Source organism: Bacillus rossius, assembly GCF_032445375.1.
Source record: "Bacillus rossius redtenbacheri isolate Brsri chromosome 4 unlocalized genomic scaffold, Brsri_v3 Brsri_v3_scf4_2, whole genome shotgun sequence".
Classification (NCBI taxonomy): Eukaryota; Metazoa; Arthropoda; class Insecta; order Phasmatodea; family Bacillidae; genus Bacillus; species Bacillus rossius.
This window is the reverse complement of record NW_026962011.1, coordinates 19181509-19204347: the sequence shown is the minus strand read 5'-3', so window position 1 is coordinate 19204347 and position 22839 is coordinate 19181509. Positions and strand designations below refer to the sequence as shown.

General features: G+C 35.5%; 1 protein-coding gene across 3 annotated transcripts in view; it reads left to right on the top strand.

The window, feature by feature from the left end:
* Positions 1-22839, top strand: part of LOC134541978 (multiple PDZ domain protein) — a 579762-nt gene that overhangs the window by 53758 nt on the left and 503165 nt on the right. For all 3 annotated transcript variants that reach the window (XM_063385749.1, XM_063385747.1, XM_063385748.1), the window contains exon 6: positions 8973-9306. In XM_063385749.1, coding sequence (XP_063241819.1) covers positions 8973-9306 — 334 coding nt within the window. The remainder of the gene's footprint in view (positions 1-8972; positions 9307-22839) is intronic.

The window sequence follows — 22839 nt, the reverse complement described above, 5'->3', positions numbered from 1 at the left end:
AGTGCCATATATCACACGTACCTATGTTCCAGCATAAGTTTTATAAATAATTATGAATTACACATTATTTAATGCGCTTTTGAAGAAATATTAATTTCGAACCTTTTTTTTAAATGTTATATATATAACAATATGAATTTCACTACAAGCTATAAGGTTTTTACATACATAATTATAATTTTGCCTTTTGTAATGTCAGCAGCATTGTATTATTAAGGGAAAATTATCTCTTATATTAACGGTTGTTTATTTGCTCTTCACTGTATGTCCTTACACAGCTTGAATTGCGATTTGTGGCCTATTTCATACATTTCAGATGGGAAAACGGAAAACATGGAATAAAGACTCTATGATCGCTGCAGTGAAAGCTGTAAAAGAGAAGACTATGGGCTATAAAACGGCATCTAAATTTTTTAATGTTCCAAGAGTGATGCTGAAAGATTATGTCAAATCAGAGCTGTCTGCTGATATGAGGAATGTGTGCAAAAGAAAGTTGGAAGACACCCAGTGCTACCAGAGGCAATAGAAAAGTTGTTAGTCCAATACTGCTTGGAGATTAAAACAACTACTATGGATTGACGGTCAGTGATCTAAGGAGAAAGGCTTATCAGTTAGCACTAAAGAATAATCTACCACATCCCTTTTTAAATGAGACAAAGTGCGCAGGGTTGAAATGGAAGAGACTTTTCTTTAAAAGGAACCCATGCCATACAATAAGGCGACCTCAGAATTTATCAATCGCAAGAATCCCAGGTTTCAAAAAAGAAAACGTATACACTTTCTTCTGCATTTGAAAAAAGAGCTGGAAAAAATAGATTTTGATGGAACAAGAATTTTTAATGTAGACGAGACAGGTATTTCCATTGTCCAGCACAAGTCAAGTAGAATTGTAACAGCAAAAGGAAAGAAGCAAGTGCATAAGCTTTCTTCAGCCGAACGAGAAGCGACAATAACTGCTGTGACATGCATGTCTGCTGCAGGGCAGTATGTTCTACCACTGCTTATATCCCACCCCCCTAAAAAAAAACTGGCAAATTGAACTACTTGATGGAGCTCCTGCAGGGACGATTGGTGGGTGTAGTGAGTCGGGCTGGATCACTGCAGCCCTATTTTCAAAATGGTTTGACCATTTCATTTCAATTGTTAGGCCATCGAAGGAGAAACCAGTGGTACTTGTTCTCGACGGGCATTTTACCCACACACGGAACAGAGACGTCAATGATGAAGCTCGTGAAAATTATGTCTCAATCATGTGTCTCCCTCCTCACTCCACAGATAAGTTGCAACCACTCGATGTTGCATTCATGTTTCCCTTAAAGTCGTACTACGCCAAAGCCATTGAAAATTGGTTAGCCAACAACCCAAACAGGGTTGTGCGAAAGCTGCAGGTCGCGAAACTGTTTGCAGAGGGTTACCAACGTCCTGCAACCTTGCAAACCGCAGTAAATGGATTCAAGAAAATAGGAATCTTTCCGTTCAATCCAGAAATATTTACCGAGGACCAGTTTCCAACCCTAAACCCAGAAGTCGTAACTGAAATTAGGAGATCAGAAGAAACTCCAGTACAACCAGTGGTCAGTCCAAAAGACTTGCGAGATGTGCCAATAATCCAGCTATCTACATCCAACCGACCTGGGACAGCAATTCTGGTGACAGGAACTCCACATAAGGGTAACGTACGAGAAGCTCAGCAAAAGAAACTAAATGCAAGAAAGACATTTCAACACAAGGAACCAAACAAATTGCGAAAGAGACTTGCTTTGGATCATTCTTCATGTGATCCCTCATCTCAACAGGGTAAGCTTACATCAAAATCTTCAGTTGAAGTAGTACAGGCATCTACATCCACTCTCAAAGAGAAGACTAAGAAAACAGTGAAAGCAGCTAAACGATTAAAGAAGAAACAAGTTGTCTCTGACTCTTCTAGTTGTGATAGTGATTGTGTTTCACTTGTTTCAACTTATGATGAAGACAGTGAGAACGATGTTAACTGTCCTTTTTGTTGCAAACCTTTTTCTGCTGACCATCGTGGTGAAGTGGGTAAAATGTACAAAATGTTTTCAGTGGTGCCATGAACTTTGTACATCCCATTCTGAATAGGCAAAATTCATTTGTATCTTTGTCTGGACAGTTAAATGAAATTCTTTAATTATTTCTTGAAGTAAGTCAAAACTTGCAAATTTTTATTCATTTTTACCACTTGTCTCGAATTTTCATGATTTAGTTCTCTTTTTACAGATTTTAATATTTTGAATATTCAGTTAAAATATTACTTTTATATTTTATACAAATATACAATAACGTGTGTTGCTTTAATACATTTCTTAACAATGTTTTCTACTTTTCTTCCTTTTTTAAATGTTAAGCTATGACATTTTGCAAATTATTGTAAAATAGATCATTTGTATTTCAATTCCAATGTTTGGTTTGCAAGTTATATTGATGGCACAAAATTTATAAATGCATGTATTATATCATGTATGTGTAAAAAAACATTTATAAGTGTTTTGATGATGACTTCCGAATGTATTTTAGGTTTTTACCATTTAAAAATAGGGGGACGAAATTAGGACCCCATTTTCGAAAATGAAATTTTTTATTTATTTTCTATTTTTGTTTATTTTTTATTACACTTTCACTTAAAATGCTTTTTGCTTACATATGTAATGGGTAGGTTACCAAGCTACCAGTTCATAATTTTTCTGCAATTTTACAGCCAATTTTTTGAATTTTATAACAAAAAAACAAATGGGGGACGATATATGGGCATCTTACCTTACAGTTACTGGCAGCTGAATGAGCAGACATTGCTTTGGTTTGAGTGAATTCCCTGCCACTGGCTAGACTGAGTTCACGGCTTGGTTTGTGGCCAGGCGACAACGGTACGGCACGGCGGCATACGTGCGGACGTAAAAAACATTTGGTCCTTTAAACTCCATAGCCGCAATTTAACTCGCCGTAGCTGATGTTTGTATAACATCCGATAGCATAGATAGGCCTGCGTCCGCATATCTTCCCCCTTGTTTGGCTAATTGTATCCCACGACGTATCTGTTGTTTACAGAAGTTGAAACAGACTTTGTGGCGTCGTGCTCAACTTTTTTTTTTGCCTGGCGAGATTTCGTGTTAACTGAAATTTACAGACGTGCTATTCAAGACTGGGGCAGTAAAATTCACATCGCCTAAATGAATCCGCGCAATCTGAAGACGGGCTAAGTGAGGGATAGGTGTATCTAGGGGCCAAGAAAATCATCATCTGGCTATAGATCCTTTTATTTTAAATATATAATTTCCATTAGCTAATTTTCTAAATAAAAGCTTTTGTTCAGTTGAATTAGTTTAAAAGGTAATTAATTAGTATAAATCCTTTATAAAATGATCCTTAAATGCAACACATTTTCAAAATTGTTGTTAATAATGTATTGTTTCACGCTTTTGAAGAAACACCCATGTCTTGTAAAATTTCAGTGACTTGACTTACCTTATATTTGACTTTACAGTTTGTTCTGGGATACGTGTGAATTTATAATTAACTTTTTTTTGACGCATGTTTGTCACATAAGACGTATAAAACGTTCTTTGAATGTTTCTTGCACCGGGGAAGATTGATTCATGATGTAGTTCTGGACACACACCATTGCTGATTCAGCAAACACAAACATCCCTCATCTTTGCTACAGATTTTCTCTTCTCACGGACAAAATGTGTACAGTTGGCCAATAAGATGGAAACGAAATTTTGCTTTAGTTGGAGTGTGAAGCTAATCACAGCAATAGGCTTGTGCAAATACTAGTTTTTTTATGCAAAGCAAATATTGAATTGAATGTTTAAAATATTCATGAAGTGAAATCAAATTGCAAATATTGTTCTTGATATAGCTGTATTATACTTATTTTATCAAATACAGGATTGAAGTAAAATTTTATAATTGTTTGACATTTGTAATGTTTGAACTGATTAAGTGATTAACCAATTGGGCCTTATTTATAACATCATTCAATTTAAATTATGTAACTACTATACATAATATTGAGCATTCATAAAAGCAAATGGAAAGCCACATTTTGATTTTTTTAACTAACCAACTTTATTCAAGCAAAACATATACAGCACAAAAAAAAACTAAATATTTTCATGAGTGACCGAGGATTAGTCGAAATTTCGTACATGCCTACACAGCAGTACTATTGGTGCTTGGCATACCCCTAAATGTTACAATTGAACCATGTGGTGATTATCTGGTTATCATTTTCTGCACTAGACTTTGTGACCCTGGAATGGTTTCGCCCCCTTTGGCATGTGACTTCATCAGGGCCGACCAAACTCCTGAAGCACCCAAAACAGTAGCGTCCCACTTGCCGCTCCACGCGGTGTCCTCTGAAAGCCCGCAGAACTCCTAGGTGGCTGAGGGATAGATAACAAGCTCCGAGGAAGAAGGGTAGCCCTACATAGGGTGAAGGGGGGTTAGCGAGGACCCTTCTTATCCCAAGAGGTATGCGAATGACCCGGCTCGGGTGGAGCCTCTAGTACGTTCGTGACAATGTTTAGTTTTCAAACATTCGTAATGTAAATAATAAGTTTTAAACAAGTTTCATTTAAAATGCAAATTTTTCAACAATACGTGCTTATTTTTCAGACAATAGATTTTAATTTTGGCAGAAAAAATGGATGATAGATACTAATTTTTCCAGCCCTAATATCATCATAAGAATACTCTTTGTATGTTTTTTTCAATACTTTGAAAATAAACGTGTTTCTAATTAAAAATCTTGTTATCATCAAATCATAGTAACCTAGTTACACTGAAAAAAGTCATTATTTACCGAAACTTTATTTAAATATCTAAAATCATTACAGAAATATTAGCTGGACCAATCCATGTATGTATACAGTAGAAAACCTGACGAAAGGTTCATACTGCAATTGTTACCTACAAATGGAGATCACGTTATTTGCCCCATGCTACTAGTCTAACATTTCTCACACATTACTGGGGCATTTTTGTGACACATTTCATTGTAAATGCTTAATATCATGAAAATTAGGAAGCCCCGAACTGAAGTGGCATCAGTGCTGCAGTTTACAGGCAGAGTGTGTAGTTTTGCAACTTAGTGGAGGTTCAGGAGGCTGTAATTAACAGCGGTATTAAGTGGCATAAGTGACACATTTAAGACGGAGCCTGTAGTTTTCAACTAAGCTGTGCCCAATGACAAGATATATTTTTCCTATTATAATAGGACCCCCACCTTTAGTTTCAACAGTTTTGTTTAACATCATAGCATTATATTCAGGTAAATACAGTGAATGACACAGACTTAAAGACAATGGTAATGAATGAGATTTTGAAAGTAAGCTAATTGGGTGCAATAATTTTCAATCTTGTAAATCCTTTTTTCTGTACGTAGCAGAATTTAATTTACAAATTTGGTTTTTAAATGTTTCTGAAAGTGGGTTGACAAACAAAAATTTTTGGATTTTCAAACAAATTGTTTATGGTTTATCTTATGTTGCAGCATTTTACAATTTTTTGTTTAAAGCTTTGCTATGCAATAACTATATTTATTCACAAGTTATTTTATAACTGTAAATACATTTTAATTTTTAAGTAATGCACATTGAAGCAATAAACTTAAGAATTCATTCTCCTGATCTTTTTTTTAGTAGCCATATACAGTAGTCAAGAATATCTATAAAATTTAAAATGTATTTTGCTTATTTTTTTTTTTTTGCATATATAATGTTATTGAATAGCATCTTTCATTAAGCTTGTAGTGATATTGTAAAAATATGCAGGTTTTGGAGTTAGTTAGCACAAATAATCCAACTATATTTTGTATAGTTTTTATAAATTGTTCAAGTAAAATATTATACACAGTTTTTTTTTTTTTTTACCATTTGTGAATGGCTCTGCAAAGATCCATTAAGCACATTCTCTGGACAGCTATGTACGTAGCTTGTAATCTGTGCACCAATTTGGCCTATACTAAAAGCACCTGCTGTACATAGCCTGTTATGCTTCATTATTGTCTTTCACTTGCATTCCACATAGGATATTTCCTGATTACTATCGGTAAGTCTGCGTCTCTCTTGCTCTCTTGCAGAGACTTAATAGTGGCATGACTTGCATGTGTTTCAATTTAACATCTTAGCTTTTTCTTTTTAGATAATACAATTTTCCATTATTAAATTTGGTATTTATTTTTTAGCATAAATAACTTTAATTTTAATTTTTTTTTTTTACACAGGCATATATTTTGCAATTCCTTTTTGTTTCCTACACTTTGTGATGAAGATAGATGTTAAATAACTGTCCCTATCTATAGTATCTAATTAACTTTGAGAATGGTTTTAATCTGGCTGTGTTTCCCATCAGTAGCTATAGCTTACTTTTTAACGCACAAGCAATAACTTTTTTGATTACAATGATAGTAGCTTTGCATTAATATTTCATTTATTATTACATACATAATTGTATTGCATGCCTCTTATAGTCATTTAGAAAAATATTTAGGTACTCCACTGACACATGCTTAAACTATGTGTAATAATATAAATAATAGTTATTATACTTTTAAGTAAACTTAATAAGTAAAATACAATTTTTACCACCATATTGAGTCATAATTTTCTTTTGCAGAAAAAATATATTTAAGAATATATATATTTTATTAATTTATAAAATATGCTTTATTTTGCTTTTGGTTTAGTGCCTTCAAAGTTTTAAAAATATTTATATATAATGTCTCAAGCTGTATTTTGAATAGCATTATGTGTTTTTAATTTTTTTGGATGATGGCTTCTTTTCTTCATGTTTAATTCTTTACCATGTGTAAATCCTTAGTATTTTTTCTTCTTATTTCATATTTGTCTCACAATTCAAATTAATTCTTAACACATTTATTAATGGTTGATTGTGTATAGATATTCTTATCAATTTATGTTAATTTAATTGTATGCAAAGATACCAAGACCAATTAAATTTCAATTTCAGTATAAAATTTGGAGCACTAATTTAAGTGATTATTTTGTTTATAAATGACCGTTTGTAGATAGAATTTTTTTGTATAACTGTGTAGTTGTAGTATTTTATTCTTAAATCTCTATAAAGAAATCAGTTTTTTTTTAATAATACTGAATTTGAAAAATCAATTGTTTTTAAATTTTTTTTTAGCAATCCCAAAACTTAACTGTGTTTTCACAAATGGTTAATTTGAAACTCTATACCACATGAATACGTGCTTATATTTAATCACCATTTAACAAAGCATTTATTGAATTACAAAAGCATGTGTAAACAAATATATTATGTAATCAATTTTAATTATGGGGGAAAAAACTAAAATAAATGCATAATCATTTATGAACCTACTCTTTAAATAATTTAAGAAACTACACTTTTATGATAAGATTAGTGAGCTTGAATTGTGGTATTATGAAATGGACAAAAAGGAAAATTACGTAATTTTGTCAACTTTATTCTTAAAAATATAATAATTTATGAATATTAATGGTTCAAAATTGTGAACTGGACCTGAGATTGTACATGATGGATGTTACCAGGAGCTTGGCATACCTTTGCCCTTGAGTGGTGTATCCTTATTGGTTGCTAGGAATTTGTAAGGCCTAAATTTTCAAAAGGGCATAAATACAAAATACAAAATATCATCAAAAGCGATGCAAACTTAAATTGTCTAAGAGGAAAAATTTTTCATAGTTTTTCACAGTTTTTTGTTTAGAGATAAACTTTCTGAGTTATAAGCCTTTTTGGTAAGTATAAGCATTGTTTTTTCGTAAGGTGCCTTGAATAATGATGATTATAACAAACACTTTAATAATTAAAGCATGTTCCACTTGTGTAGCTCTATTTCAAAGTTACTGTATTGTTTCATTTCCATTTTCTATTTTATACACATCTCTGTAGAGTAGGTTAATATTTGTGCCTAATGATATGTTTGTCTCGAAGGTATATGTATCTCTTTGACAGTACAGTCAGTGGGTCATTGATAAGCATAACTATATATAGGATTGGTCGTATGGCATAATGGGAATAAGCCTAATAGGGAGTGTTTTGAGTGCTCAGAGTAGTTTGAGTGACCTGTTTAGTAAAATAGAATACCACAAAATTTACATCTTAAATTTTTTTAAAATATATTTTTAAAATGATTAGTATTAATTAGGGATGTGCGAGTACCCGATATTTTTGGGTACGGTTCGAATCCACAATTACCCGAACCCGGAATCATTGTATGTACATGGATTCGAACAATATTACGAATATTCACAAAAGTTATAAATCAATTTAATACGGCTCAAAAATACTAGCAGTGAAAAATAAAATTAGGCTACTATTACGTAAGTATTTATAATACGTATGATGTATCATAGAAAGATATGTAAATTATATAAATAACACAGTGATATTAAAAGAATTTCGATATTTCGAGAGCTTAAACTATAATTACGAATTTCGTTGTATAGCAAACTACAAACTAAAAACAATTATATACCTACAAGAAAAAAACGTCTTGGCTATTTATTGGAGAAAAAATGGTTTCGTTTGCTGAAACGTTTATAAAACTGAGATTTCCCTGTGGCGTGCAGTTTATTACGATTGAGTTGGAGAATCGAATATGTTTTGGTTTTCATATCTTAAAGTGTTTATTATTAATTAATTTTACATAATTATAAACATTTCAATCTCAGTGTAGTAAATAATTGCCAGTAGTTACAGTTAGAAAAAAGAGAATGCAAATTATTTTTAAATTAATCAGTTATTTTTAATTATTCTGTGCTTAATATTCGGAATCGGATTCATCTCTCAAATATTGCCAGTGATTCAAATTGGATTTGAACCGAACTTAAAATCAAGGATTCACACATCCCTAGTATTGATGTTACCTGACCAGGTACTAAGTGATGAATGCGTGGAATCAGGAGCGTGGCCCTAGTGTGTGTGGGTGGTCTGTGTGGCAGCTCCCCGTACATCTACGAGGGGCCGGCGGTCGACGAGGAGGCGGCGGGGGGCGCGGAGCGCGAGGACTCCGACTCGGAGCGTGACCGCGTGGGTGGGGAGGAGCAGACGCAGGAGCGGCTGGGCTACGAGCCGGGGGCGGACAGCGAGGGGACGGCGAGCGGCGAGGCCAGCCCCGCGGACGCCATGACGGTGACGCGGCCCGACCGGCAGCCTGCCCCCCCCTCCTCCTCCTCCTCCTCCGCGCTGCTGGCCAGGCACTGGGGGCCGGAGCGCACCGTGGAGGTGCTGCGGGAGCCCAACTGCAGCCTCGGCATCAGCATAGTCGGGGGCAAGGTACTGCGGCACGCGTGTACCGTAACTCAGCGCAAAGCTGAGAACCGTCGATGGGCAAATTAATATTGGTTCTGAATCGGGGGAAAGGTACTGTGGCACACACTTGGATAGAAAAACCTCTTATCTCAAAAAATATTACAGTTTGTCCCATAACTCAATGCAAAGCCGAGAACCGTCGATAGGTAAATTAATATTAGTTATCAATTGAAAACAAAAATCAAATAAGCGTCGTAGTTTTCGAGGTACAGGCATTTTTTTTTTCAAAAGATTTTAAATCATACAGTGTACCAAATGTTTTGATACTGTAACTAAAAATTTTGCCGTGAAATTATAAATAACATTTCTATTAATAATAATTGATAAAATCGTACATGCCATACAGGGGGAAGGACTTATGCGGCAACAATTTTTAATTGGGTGACTTTGTAGCATTGCAAAATGAGGATTTGTTATATACATATTTTTTTTTTGGGTCATAAGAATATTGATTAAGAATAACTTTGATATGAAAGATAGTAATTATTTAATATGTAGATAAGGATAGTTCAGAGTTGTTAAGAATTGTTATTAATTACTTTGGTTAAATTTCATGGAAAGCCTTAAAATACTTATTTCCTTGAGATACTTAATTATTAATTTGAGGGTTAACTCCAGTTCATAATAATTGATTTTGATATTCGATAATTAATGTCAGTAATTGTTTTGTTTAAAGCAGTATAGATTATAATTTTACAGGACATCATTTTTAAACAAAAGTTTCTAATATGGTATGAATTTCAACTTTGTTTACTAAATTTTGATCATTGTATTTGAATTTGTTGGGTAATTTTAAATGCTATTGGATATTGCTAGTGTAATATCTTGAGAATAGTCTGGAAGGTACAGAAGGAAGAGCGGACAGGCGCGACACTCTGGCGCCAGAAAGTTATTTTTCACTTTGTAAATGCGTGTTTGGGATTTACGCGTCACGTTGTACGCACAGCTATAGCGACCGTCTGGAAGGGTCTCTGGAGGCTACCACTAGCCAGCCAATCAGGGCGAGCCCTGGCGTCAAGTGATGTGCCCGTACGAATCTCCTTATATGGTCATGTTTTGGAATTATGTGCGCTGATTGGTCAGTTGGCCCACGGGGTTGCCTCCCTTGTTTTCACCTTTACAAGGGAAGGTAGGGATGGGCAGTACGGTTCATTCCAGTGAATGGTTCGGAACCAATTCGTTCTTCAAAGTGAACCAGTTCTTTTAAATGGTTCAGTGAGTGGTTCATTAAAAAAGTCTTGTACTACTCGAAGGAATCGCTCGTTTTCTCTTGATATTCGGCTTCGGCACTCGCCTCACCGAGTCGGTTCTTTCTCATGCTCAACACTCAAGTCTTTCTTTTCTCATTTTCCTCTGTACTATACTGACTCAGCGATTCCGGCTGTTGTTTGAAAATTGAAATGACTGTCGTTATTGTTTGACTTAGTAAAATTAATTTTAATTTTATGCAAAAAACATTGCTTTCAACAGCATGGAGAAAAAGTTCACTATTTCATAAGCGAAACATTGAGGAAAGGTTTTAGAAAATTTTAAAAAAAACTAAAGGCTTACAACATACCGTAAGCACAGTAATAAAAAATATATATATTATAACCATTTAAATTTAAAATGAAACTCTAAAAAAAAATTGTTGATATCAATTCTGCAGTGTTAAAATTAATTAACATTATAACTGAAATTCGCATTTGCAAAAATCAATTTGGCAATATTCATTAACTGAAACAAATTACCATAACAGTAACATTTATAAAAAAAATATTAATGTATAAGTATGTACTTAACCAGAGGAAAGTGTATTAATTATACATTATTTTGATCTGTAACAGAATGCACAGAAACACGCTGAAGAAATAATACTAACGACACTAGAGTTATTTATCTCCACGCTCTTCTGTGAAGTTGGTCACAGTTATCGCTCGAGTTGATTAATCGTTATGGATCACGAGCGAGAGTCGAGAGAAGTGTAAGCGGATATCTGGGGGAACAGAGAGAGAGAGAGAGAGAGAGAGAGAGCTAGCTAAAATCAGTGAAACAGTATCCTGGCGACCTGGCTGATCGCGGGTTATTGGTGTAAGGAGGGGAGGAGGGCGGGGGGGTTGTGAGCAAAGAATCGTGGAGAGCGAATCAGCGTCCAGCGATGACAAGAAGAAAAGATGAACCAAGAACCACGAGTCCGCGCCGGACGCGATAGCCGAGAGTTGTGGAGGAGAAGGAACAAAGAACCACTAGCGAACCAGCGAACCTCTCCTTCAGTATTCTTCCCACTGTCCGCGATTGCTGAGCTGGTGAACCACGGTTCTTTTTCTGGGAACTAGTTCCTGAGTGTTCTTGGACACGAACCGTTTCATTTGAGTGGTTCGTGAACCATCGGCCCATCTCTAAGGGAAGGTAATCTCGTCGACCAAGTCACTTGTTGCTCGATCGTCGCCGAACTCGGTCGCGTCGTCGGCAAATCGCAAGACAAAGGGAAAATTACTAAGAGATAATGTAACGCCTAGGGGCTGGGGCAAGGCCGTATTTTTTCAACCTAAATTCATTGTTTTTTCGGACTAATTAATTAGAAATTTAGGCCCTAGGCGTCGGCATCAGCCCGACTTCGTGTGATTTTGGTCCGCGATCGACGGTACCTTGAGTTATGTAATTAACCAAGGGACATTACTAAGTTTTTTTTTCTTTGGCGAGTGACAAGACTCCTCGACCATCAACGGCAAGATGTATGGTGCTGTGGTATGTATTTGGACCTCATCCTATCAAAATTCAAAGACATCGTTAAAATTTGTATAAGAAAAGACAAAAACTGTGCAAGTAACTAAGTTTTTCTAACTAAATTCATTTGTAAAATTGTGTATTGAGGCCATGTAACGATGAGAAAAAACATTTTTTTAAAGAAATAAACAAAGATAATTTAATAAACTCTTTTATTTCCAAATAACGCAGAACCTCAGGAACATTGTTTGTTTTGTTACGTTTCTCTGTGTGCTTAGCCGGGCAAAAACATACAACATAACAACATGGCTGCCCTGTCGTGGGGCACGAATTTAGACACTGCCTGATGATAAAATAAACATTCGGAAAAACAGTAAAAATTTATCAAGTAAAAGCCAATCATGACTAAATAAACTGGCAAAACCTTTTAGAACATCGGAAAAATTATAACTTGTGAACGAGTGATTCGATAGTGGATCGTGTGATCTTCGCGTCGTACTTGTAAACATCAACAAACGAAAACGAGCAAGCATTCACCGTTTAACAGCGCGGGACATCGTGGGAAAGGAATGCGACGAGAACTACATTTTAGAACATCTTAGAACAGCACTTCGCAGAACATCGTGGGACACGATTCCAGCAACATAGATCATCTCGGTACTTCGCAGGACAACGAGGGATGAATCGGTACTTCACGGGACAACGAGGGATGAATCGCCGGAAACAGCAAGTCTAAATTGGACAGAAACTTATGGTCTAAATTTTTGTATTTGTGGTTGTCATTGTTTTAAAGATTTTTTTGTTAGTGTGTTTTTCAAGGGTTGTTTACTTTTTTTGGTAATTTATAATAATTAAAAAAAAAAATGAGTACAGACAGTCAGGATGACCTGACGGGTTTTCCTGAAACTTCAGGAAATTCCGACCCGAATTTGAATATTGAATTGATACAGGGGCAGTTAGAAAACATGGAACAGTCAGCAAATGGTAGTACAGTAGAGGTTATGGGGGGGTCAGATAGATCTAATCAAATGTTAGAAAAATTAATGATAATATGCATAACATGTCACAAGGTCAGACTGAATTCAGACATATGATGGAACAAAAATTAGATGCCATTACACAGAAAATTGTACAAGTAAGACAAGAAATAACCAATACATTTGAGAACCGATTTGATGCACTTAGGAATGACCTTAATGAACAGATCTCATCTTGTATCGGCAAAGTAAATAATTGTGAAGTGCAGATGGAGGAGGCACAGTCTAGGTTAAAAACATGTGAAGGAATAGTGGGCCCAGTTCAGGAAAATTTGATACAAACAGGTAAAACAGTTCAGGAGCATAGTAAAAAAATTTCTGAGTTGGTACAACATAGTGAGGGTGTACAAAACAGAATTGTCGAAAATCAAGATGATGTCACAGATTTACAGTTGAAAGTGGTTCAGGAAGTTATGGGGAATTTTGAAGCTAATGTTGAAAGGACGTTTACAGAAAGTTCAAAGGAGGGTGGCCAGTTGGAGAATTTTAGGTATGATGTGGATAGAGAATGTTTACAGGAAATAGAGGAAGGGCGGAGTAAGATTAGAGGGGATGGGCAGGGTAATATTAGAGGTTCAGTTTTGACTGTAGATGAAGTGAACACTATTGAAGGGACAGTGCTTAAATTGTTTGGTGATGACCGAGGGGTCACTCCGATACAATTTGTAACCAAATGTGAGAAAGTAGTTCGCAATTTTAGTGGTTCGGATGAGAAACAGGTAGAATTGTTTATCACTAAATTGGATGGTTTTGTATTGCAAAGGGCAATACATAAAAAGAATGAATGGAAAACATTTAAAAAGAAAAAAAAAAAAAAATTTTTTTTTTTGCCAGTTGTGTATGTACTTTTTTAGGATAATGCAATGAAACAATGTGGACAAACAGATGTACAAGGTTTGATTATTGTGTAAAGTATGTTTATGTTATTGTAAACAAATGTGATCAAGAATTATATCATGTTGGACTAAAGACACTTAACTATAGTGAACATTTAGCATATTTTTTAAATAACAAATGAACATAAAATACCAATGAAATGTTTGGTAGTGTCGAGGTATAACCTGTTGAAGGTTATATTTGTTATATAATCAAGTGTTAACTGTGTTCTTTGTGCAAGTTTGATTTGTCACGTTTTAATTTGGTATGGAGAATGGAAATGATTTTGTTTATGTAATTTTTCAATATGTGGGTAATAATTTGGTTTTAAGGATGTATAATATGAAAAGTAATGGTATGTTGTTATGGTGTTAAAAAGATATTGTAATACTCATATTCAGATTAATTTGTTGCAATTGTTTACACTTTGTTTATTTGTTATGGTATTTCTTTTGTATTCGATTGACACTTGTGTACTTTTTGATTTAATTTTGTATAAATTCAATCAAAAAGTAGGGGGGGTTATGTAGCATTGCAAAATGAGGATTTGTTATATACATATTTCTTTTTTTGGGTCATAAGAATATTGATTAAGAATAACTTTGATATGAAAGATAGTAATTATTTTGACGTCGTCCGGGCCTGCGGCCCCTTTGAGCCCGATACGACACCGCCCAACCACCATCTATATTCAAACCTCCCGCTCGTGCGTGCGTGTGTGCGTGTGTGTCTAGCCCGGCAAGAGGGCGCTTAGCTGCAGTGCGCCGCACCCCTAATTTGCTACGTTTTAATATTAATTGTAAGCCTTTTTGTTGTTTTCATCCATCTTCGCCCCAGTGCTGTGTAGTTTACTTGTGTTTCTTTAATTTAAATAAGTTACCTTAAATAACTATAGACGTTGCCCGGGCGGACCCGAACAGGCACGGACTTGGACGAGGATAGGAATGCTTTTATATGAATTATCATTAAATAAGTAAATAGTAACAAACTTTCCATTGTCAGTAATTTTTATATATTTTTAATGTTTATCTGTAATTTACTCAACTTTCGCCGGGGCACGGAGTCGTAGAATACAGTAACGGTAATTGTGTTGGCGCGAAGGGCGCCATGTTGCCACCTGCGAGCGATGAGCTCACCCCAGTCCATCTTCATCACTGACCGAGAGCAGACGCGCCAGCACCCCGGGGACCTCAACCTTTGTTCATCACTGACCAAGTAATTTCTGTATCGTTAATTCTTTTTAAATCGCTTTCGTTCGTCATCCTCGGGGCAGCTCTCGGTCAGCGGGCTGTTTAATTGATTAATTGTCTCAGTCGAGTTTTTTTTCATCACCGTGTAATAAGTATACTTTGCAGCATGGCCACGTGTGTGGACCATGCCCTCACCTAAACCGATTCGTGCCTCAGGCTTTTTAACCGTGTAATGTGTAACGTGTAACGGGCGTGTAGAGAGACGTGTTAGTGAAATTAAATCTGGAGAATAAATATAAAGTGAGTACTTATTTAATCACGTGGTGAGTGAGTCTAGGAGCGTGGCGTGCCCGACGCCTAGAGCGGGCCAGGTCTGGGTAGCTAGGATAGAAAGGGCTGGTAACTCGTCCCCACTTGGGCTACGTCACGCCCTGAGTGAGAGACTCCGCCGGGTCCACGTGCCCTTCCACGTGGTGGCGCCCATAGTTAACATCTCGAAATCACCGGCAATGCGCGATCAGCCCTCAATTTAATATGTAGATAAGGATAGTTCAGAGTTGTTAAGAATTGTTATTAATTACTTTGGTTAAATTTCATGGAAAGCCTTAAAATACTTAATTCCTTGAGATACTTAAATATTAATTTGAGGGTTAACTCCAGTTCATAATAATTGATTTTGATATTCGATAATTAATGTCAGTAATTGTTTTGTTTAAAGCAGTATAGATTATAATTTTACAGGACATCATTTTTAAACAAAAGTTTCTAATATGGTATGAATTTCAACTTTGTTTACTAAATTTTGATCATTGTATTTGAATTTGTTGGGTAATTTTAAATGCTATTGGATATTGCTAGTGTAATATCTTGAGAATAGTCTGGAAGGTACAGAAGGAAGAGCGGACAGGCGCGACACTCTGGCGCCAGAAAGTTATTTTTCACTTTGTAAATGCGTGTTTGGGATTTACGCGTCACGTTGTACGCACAGCTATAGCGACCGTCTGGAAGGGTCTCTGGAGGCTACCACTAGCCAGCCAATCAGGGCGAGCCCTGGCGTCAAGTGATGTGCCCGTACGAATCTCCTTATATGGTCATGTTTTGGAATTATGTGCGCTGATTGGTCAGTTGGCCCACGGGGTTGCCTCCCTTGTTTTCACCTTTACAAGGGAAGGTAATCTCGTCGACCAAGTCACTTGTTGCTCGATCGTCGCCGAACTCGGTCGCGTCGTCGGCAAGTCGCAAGACAAAGGGAAAATTACTAAGAGATAATGTAACACCTAGGGGCTGGGGCAAGGCCGTATTTTTTCAACCTAAATTCATTGTTTTTTCGGACTAATTAATTAGAAATTTAGGCCCTAGGCGTCGGCATCGGCCCGACTTCGTGTGATTTTGGTCCGCGATCGACGGTACCTTGAGTTATGTAATTAACCAAGGGACATTACTAAGTTTTTTTTTTCTTTGGCGAGTGACAAGACTCCTCGACCATCAACGGCAAGATGTATGGTGCTGTGGTATGTATTTGGACCTCATCCTATCAAAATTCAAAGACATCGTTAAAATTTGTATAAGAAAAGACAAAAACTGTGCAAGTAACTAAGTTTTTCTGACTAAATTCATTTGTAAAATTGTGTATTGAGGCCATGTAACGATGAGAAAAAACATTTTTTTAAAGAAATAAACAAAGATAATTTAATAAACTCTTTTATTTCCAAATAACACAGAACCTCAGGAACATTGTTTGTTTTGTTACGTTTCTCTGTGTGCTTAGCCGGGCAAAAACATACAACGTAACAACTTTCACTAATAACATTGTTAAAAAAATTTATGTGTTAACTTGGCAAGTTATTTTTTTTAACTAGTCATCTTTTCAATAACTTGCCAAGTTAGGAAAATAATTTTTATTTTAAAGTCTGATTAGTCAAATAAACCAAATAAACCAGATTAGAAATTTTTTGTCACATAAGTCTTTCAAGTTTTTTTCCCTGAAAGAATTGCATGTTTGATTTTATTTTGAACTTGCTAATGACCCGTGGCTTTGCTAGTGCGGTTTAAGGTATTGTTGATGTTTTACCATTCTAATATATGTACGAGGGGGGGACCCAAGAAAAATCTGGATTGTTGTCATAAAAAATTTATTTATTACTTTTTTTTTACAAAATTCCTTTAGTCACCTACATTGTACTCTCCATTAAATGCGATGCATTTGTCAAGTCAAGTCTTTTTTCCCACTGTTTGAAGCACCTCTGGAACTCTTCAACTTTGATATCCTCCAGTGCCCTTTGTGAAACTGTTTTTACTGCCTCCATATCAGCAAAACGCTTCCCTTTTAGATTTTTCTTCATTCTCGGGAAAAGAAAAAAAGTCGCACGGGGCTAGGTCTGGCAAATATGGCGGTTGCGGAACGACGGACCACTCCTGAAAGGCCAAATAGCGGTTCTCTTGTAAGGCTGTGTGTGCGGAGGCGTTGTCGTGATAAAGGAACCAGTTACCTGATCGCCAAAGTTCCGGGCGTTTCCTCCACACATTCTCTCATAAAGATCTTAAAACTTCCAAATAAAAGTGCTGGTTAACAGTTTGGCCAGGGGGAACAAATTCCCGGTGCACAATTCTATGAACATCAAAAAAGACAATGATCATCCTCTTAACATTTGACATCACTTGTCTTGCCTTTTTTGGTCTGGGGGAGTTGGGAGTCTTTCACTGGCTTTCACTTGCTTGGTTTCTGGGTCATACCCGTAACACCAACTCTCATCACTTGTAATGACTTTGGTCTAAAAGTTTGGATCACTTTCAATCTCTTTTTTCAAGTCCTACCACAAATTCAATCTAATGTTTTTTTGATCCTGTTTGAGAAGGCGAGAAAAAATTGTAATGCAACACGTCTCATTTGCAAATCCTAAGTCATAATCTGCTGGCATGAGTTCCAACTAACTCTTGTCTCTTCTGAAATTTTGTCGATCATGAAACAACTATCCTCGTTGATTTTTTGGCGGAATTTTTCAACGTTTTCATTGTTTCGAGATATTTAAGGGTGCCCAGAACAAGCATGGTCTTCAACACTCATCTCACCATGTTTAAAACCCCCAAACCACTTTTAAATTTGTGTGCGGCTCATAGCATCCTCCTTGAAAGCCTATTGAAGCATTTGGTAAGCTTCCGTTGCCAATTTTTCAAGCAGGAAACAAAATTTCAAGCACACTCTTTGTTCTTTTAAATATGCCATAACGGCATTGCAGGCGGAACATGAGAACAGTAAGAAAAAAACAATACTACAATCAAACGTTAACCTACAAACTGATGCCATCTGGGCAGCTGTTTAGTGAAGGTATCTACTAATTCCATCTAGCGGGAGAACTCTCTACTATGTCAACGAATGACAGCACGCTCTCAGTCCAATTTTTTTTTGGTCCCCCCCTCGTTTGTGATTATGTATTAGAAAACATTTTACTGAAGAAAAAGACACAATAAATTTGCAGGCAAATAAAAGATTTAATTCACAACAAAATGGTATAAGAATGATATTGTCTAAAGTGGTTATGCAAAATCCTTTTTAATTCTTAGTATAGTATCTGATATAGGCCTAATACATACTTACTTTGTTTTAGTGTCATTGAGGATTTATTATACATTGATGAAATCACGTTGATGAAGTAAGCAATTTTAAAAAATACAAACATGTGTCTATTTCATTTTATTTAAGAATATACTATCGTTTAGACTTTAATTTATTTTGGTTATAGCTATCCATATTTTTAAAAACTTTAAAACAATTTCATCTTTCTTTGAAATGTGGAGTGAAGGTGTCAAATTTATTTATGAACATATTATTTGATTCCTAGTTAGGCTAAGTATTACCTTTGAGTATATATACTGTATAGAAGTCGCGAGCGGATAGGATTTACTCTACGTTTTTCAAGAGCGTAAAATGAGCAGCTTGGGAACTTCGCCGCTGCAGTGCGTTGCCGTAACGCCTTGTATCGTCTTAGGTTGTTATTTGCACGTTAGAGCGCAGCACTGTTGCCCGCTGTTATTCCCCCCCCCCCCCCCGTCACTAGTATCAGCGACAAAACCGGTTTGTTCATTCCCCTGATTCCCTCCTTTCCGGCAGGTTTCTACCCCGCACGCTGTACGGAAATAACATACCATTATAAAGTATTTGAAAACACACCTACGGGACGGTCGCTCCACGCGCCAAGCTTTGACCATCGAGATAAAATTCTAGGGTGCTAGGGAACAATATGTAACGTCACAATTCGGTCTCAATAGCGGAAGTCAGCAAGCTGACTGTTTGTTTTCATTTTTTCATTGTACATTTTTACTCTTTCAGCCCACGTAGCAGATTTCGGAACTATTAAATATGCTAGCATAGATGTGAAGTAGGAAGTTATTTTTTTCCCCTTTAGTGTAAGGTGTCTATGTTCGTGATAACAGTTATACAACCTTTGGCGTGTGACTTCGGTTGTCGCTTCCCGTTTCGTGCTGGCCGAGAATATGACGTAGTTACTGAAGTGATTCGCCTGCGGCGAATTTGTGTTATTTAATTGTTATTTGATTTTATCGCCTGATCTGGTGTAAACAATATAAATTAGCATGCCTGTCTATGGTATGATGGGAAACTGGTGTTTATTTATTTTTGGTATTTCGTTGATACATGAAAACGTTTGTGGGTGTTATTGACACAATAAATAGTGCATGGTAAATAAAATATCTACTAGTTTGGATTTTGTGGTGTTTATAGCAAAAACACACGGTGAATATCAAAACAAAATTGCCGCGAATCACGTGAACTCTAAAGTTTTGTACGAATTATTTTTTATGACACGTGAAACTCCAAACATCTTACGTTATTATTTTCGTTGTTATAAACAAATGGGTCATCCCTATTACTATGTCCAATAATTACAGTAACAACTAATAATACTGCGAATGAGTGATTTAGCAGCTGTAATTTGTCATATTTGAAGTAAACCACTATCAGAAAAATTAAGATATTAAATGTCAACGCAAGCGTAGAACATATTGCAAACCACCACGCACACGTACTACTTATACAAATATATTTAGTTGAAAACAATGGTTCACTCATGTAGCGTCATCATATATATTATTGGTGTTAAGTTTTTTCAGTTTACTATTTTCTTTCACATTTATCATGTGACTGATTTATTTGGGGGCCAGCTTCTGAAATATGTTCATAATGGAGTGTCAAAGAACAAGGACTGAAAGCAGTCTCCTCTGTGTTGAAGCTTTGTTCAGTTAGTGGCGGGGATTTGCATGGTGTGAACATTCGAGGAACGACAAAATAATTTCATGACTTCTTAAGTTCATTTTTTAATTGGTTCACTTCAAAATGATCAGCGCATATCACAGGGTTTCTAAGTTTGTTGTCTGATAGTTCGAGAAGTTTGTCGTTACCACTTTTCAAAATCCATTCAAGACATCTTAAAAAAAATGTCATTAGAACCTGTTTTTATCAATCAATATCAGTAACCACAGTGTACCTACTATGTCATTATTAAAATAACCTTATCAAGTAATACGTACATTAAAATATGCGTACATTGAAGTAAATTACTGCTAAAAATATTATTCTGTCTCAACATTCAAGATTAAATATTACTTATGCGTAGTGTATTACTAGGTTGTGATGAAATTATTTCAGTAGGTTATGAAAATAATCACATATTATTAAAACAAAAATATTACACATTTACACGTTTGCAAGATTTTGGTGTTGAAAAACACATATATTGATGCGCCAAAGGAAATAACGGGAAAAAAAACCTATTTGTGTTGATATTTGAACCACGCCATTGTTCTCATTTCATTTACACTAATAATGTAAATACTTTCAATTTATTATTGTTAATAATAAAAATCCTAAAATGCAACATTAGCACAATCATTTTCCATTTTTACTACGGTCCTAACGTAATTATCATGACTGTTAAGTGATTTTGTGTATTGGTAAATTTGAAGGCATGTCAACGTAATGGGAAAAACACCGAACAATATTTTATATTTTCATGTTGGATAGGGCACACACTTAAGTGTTCGTTAAACTTGAGTGTTGCATAAACCTTTGTGTTTCTTACACGTGTACGGTTGAAGGTAGAATTTTATTGTTTCAACTTTATACCTTATCGTGAATTTCAGCGTCACAAATTATTTAATTTGCGTTATTTGACGTAAATTACATTGTAAAAATTTACATACACCATACGGCAGGGTCATCATGCGCAACTCATAACAGTTGTGTCTACAAGAGTTGTTTTGTTTTATTTTGCAAGAATTTAATTTCCTCAATATAATCACGTGGAGGTGAACGAGAATAAAATATGTTAATAATTGTCTTGTGAAATCACAGAAAGTATTACTTTTCTCTAATAAATTATTGCTCGAGTAAATCAGTTTTCACATTATATCCCTATGAAGTTTAGTAAACCATAAAGTTTTAATGGTTTCAAAGGCTAAATTTCTTGAGGGCTTTCTTTTTTCAAAGAGAAAAAAATGTTCTATTTACCAATTTAAGCAATTAACTGTAGCGTCAGCATGCAGGGATTGATATTTTCACCTATCATAATCTTGGCAGTGAATTATAAGCTAAAAGCAACCTCCATTGTTATTCTTCGTAATTTTAATAAACCGTTAAAGTTATTTATTACTAACTTTTCAAGCTAGTGTTTTACGCTAAGCAATGAAACTAATATTTAGATTTTTTTTAAAAAAATCATGTGAAATTATTCCGAATGATAGGAAAGGAATATAGTAATCTACTTTCGAAAAAAAAAAAGTCTTTAAACTCTTAGGGCATTATTCTATTTAAAGTTAACAGTAACTAACCATATGGTAGGTATTGTTATTAGCTTATAAACACATCAATTTAATAACCACCCTGTTGTTTGTCATATACACACAATATTTCAATGTGTAAGAAAATTATGCAAAATACACACTGCACCGGCAAAAATATCATGCATGAGACAAATAAGCGATCACCTCAGTTAGCTCTGTTAAAAGGACCGGGAAATGAAATGTGAATGAATAAAATATAAAATCAATGATAAAGGATAAAGTCTGAACCAGGCACTCATTATACTGACAACTACATATTTCAATAACGGACGTCATAGCTATTAACTTTTAAGAATAATATAGGGCTACGAATCACAAACCCAGTTAATGAGGGGGAAAATATAAACTGTTCAATAACAATCACATCTCAGTGATAATTAGAGTTTAAAAACACTTACGACTCTTATTTTAAATTGAAACAATGTTTATGTAAACTTAACCTCAGAATTACAATTAATGATGAAACTAAAACCAAAGAAATTTTTGCATATGCTTAGACTATAACCTCACGGAAGCACGTGTGTCGTAGTAAAAACAAACCATTTTAATCTTTGAGCGAACCTATTTTACTTTCATAATCACAACCTCTTGGTCCTTGAACTACACTTCTGAAATAGCCTAGTAATTAAAAAAAATTACCGTCCTTGTCTTTCATTGGGAAACTAAACATAGATATACCCGTGGTACTGTTTCTCATATTAAAACAACCAGTGTAATCACATTTCTTGCCCATTCTGAAATTTGCCATCGTTCCTCGAAAACTAAGAACGAATACACTCAACCGCATCGCACCCGAAACCAAAATCTGAGGAAGGAACTGTGAAATGCTCGCC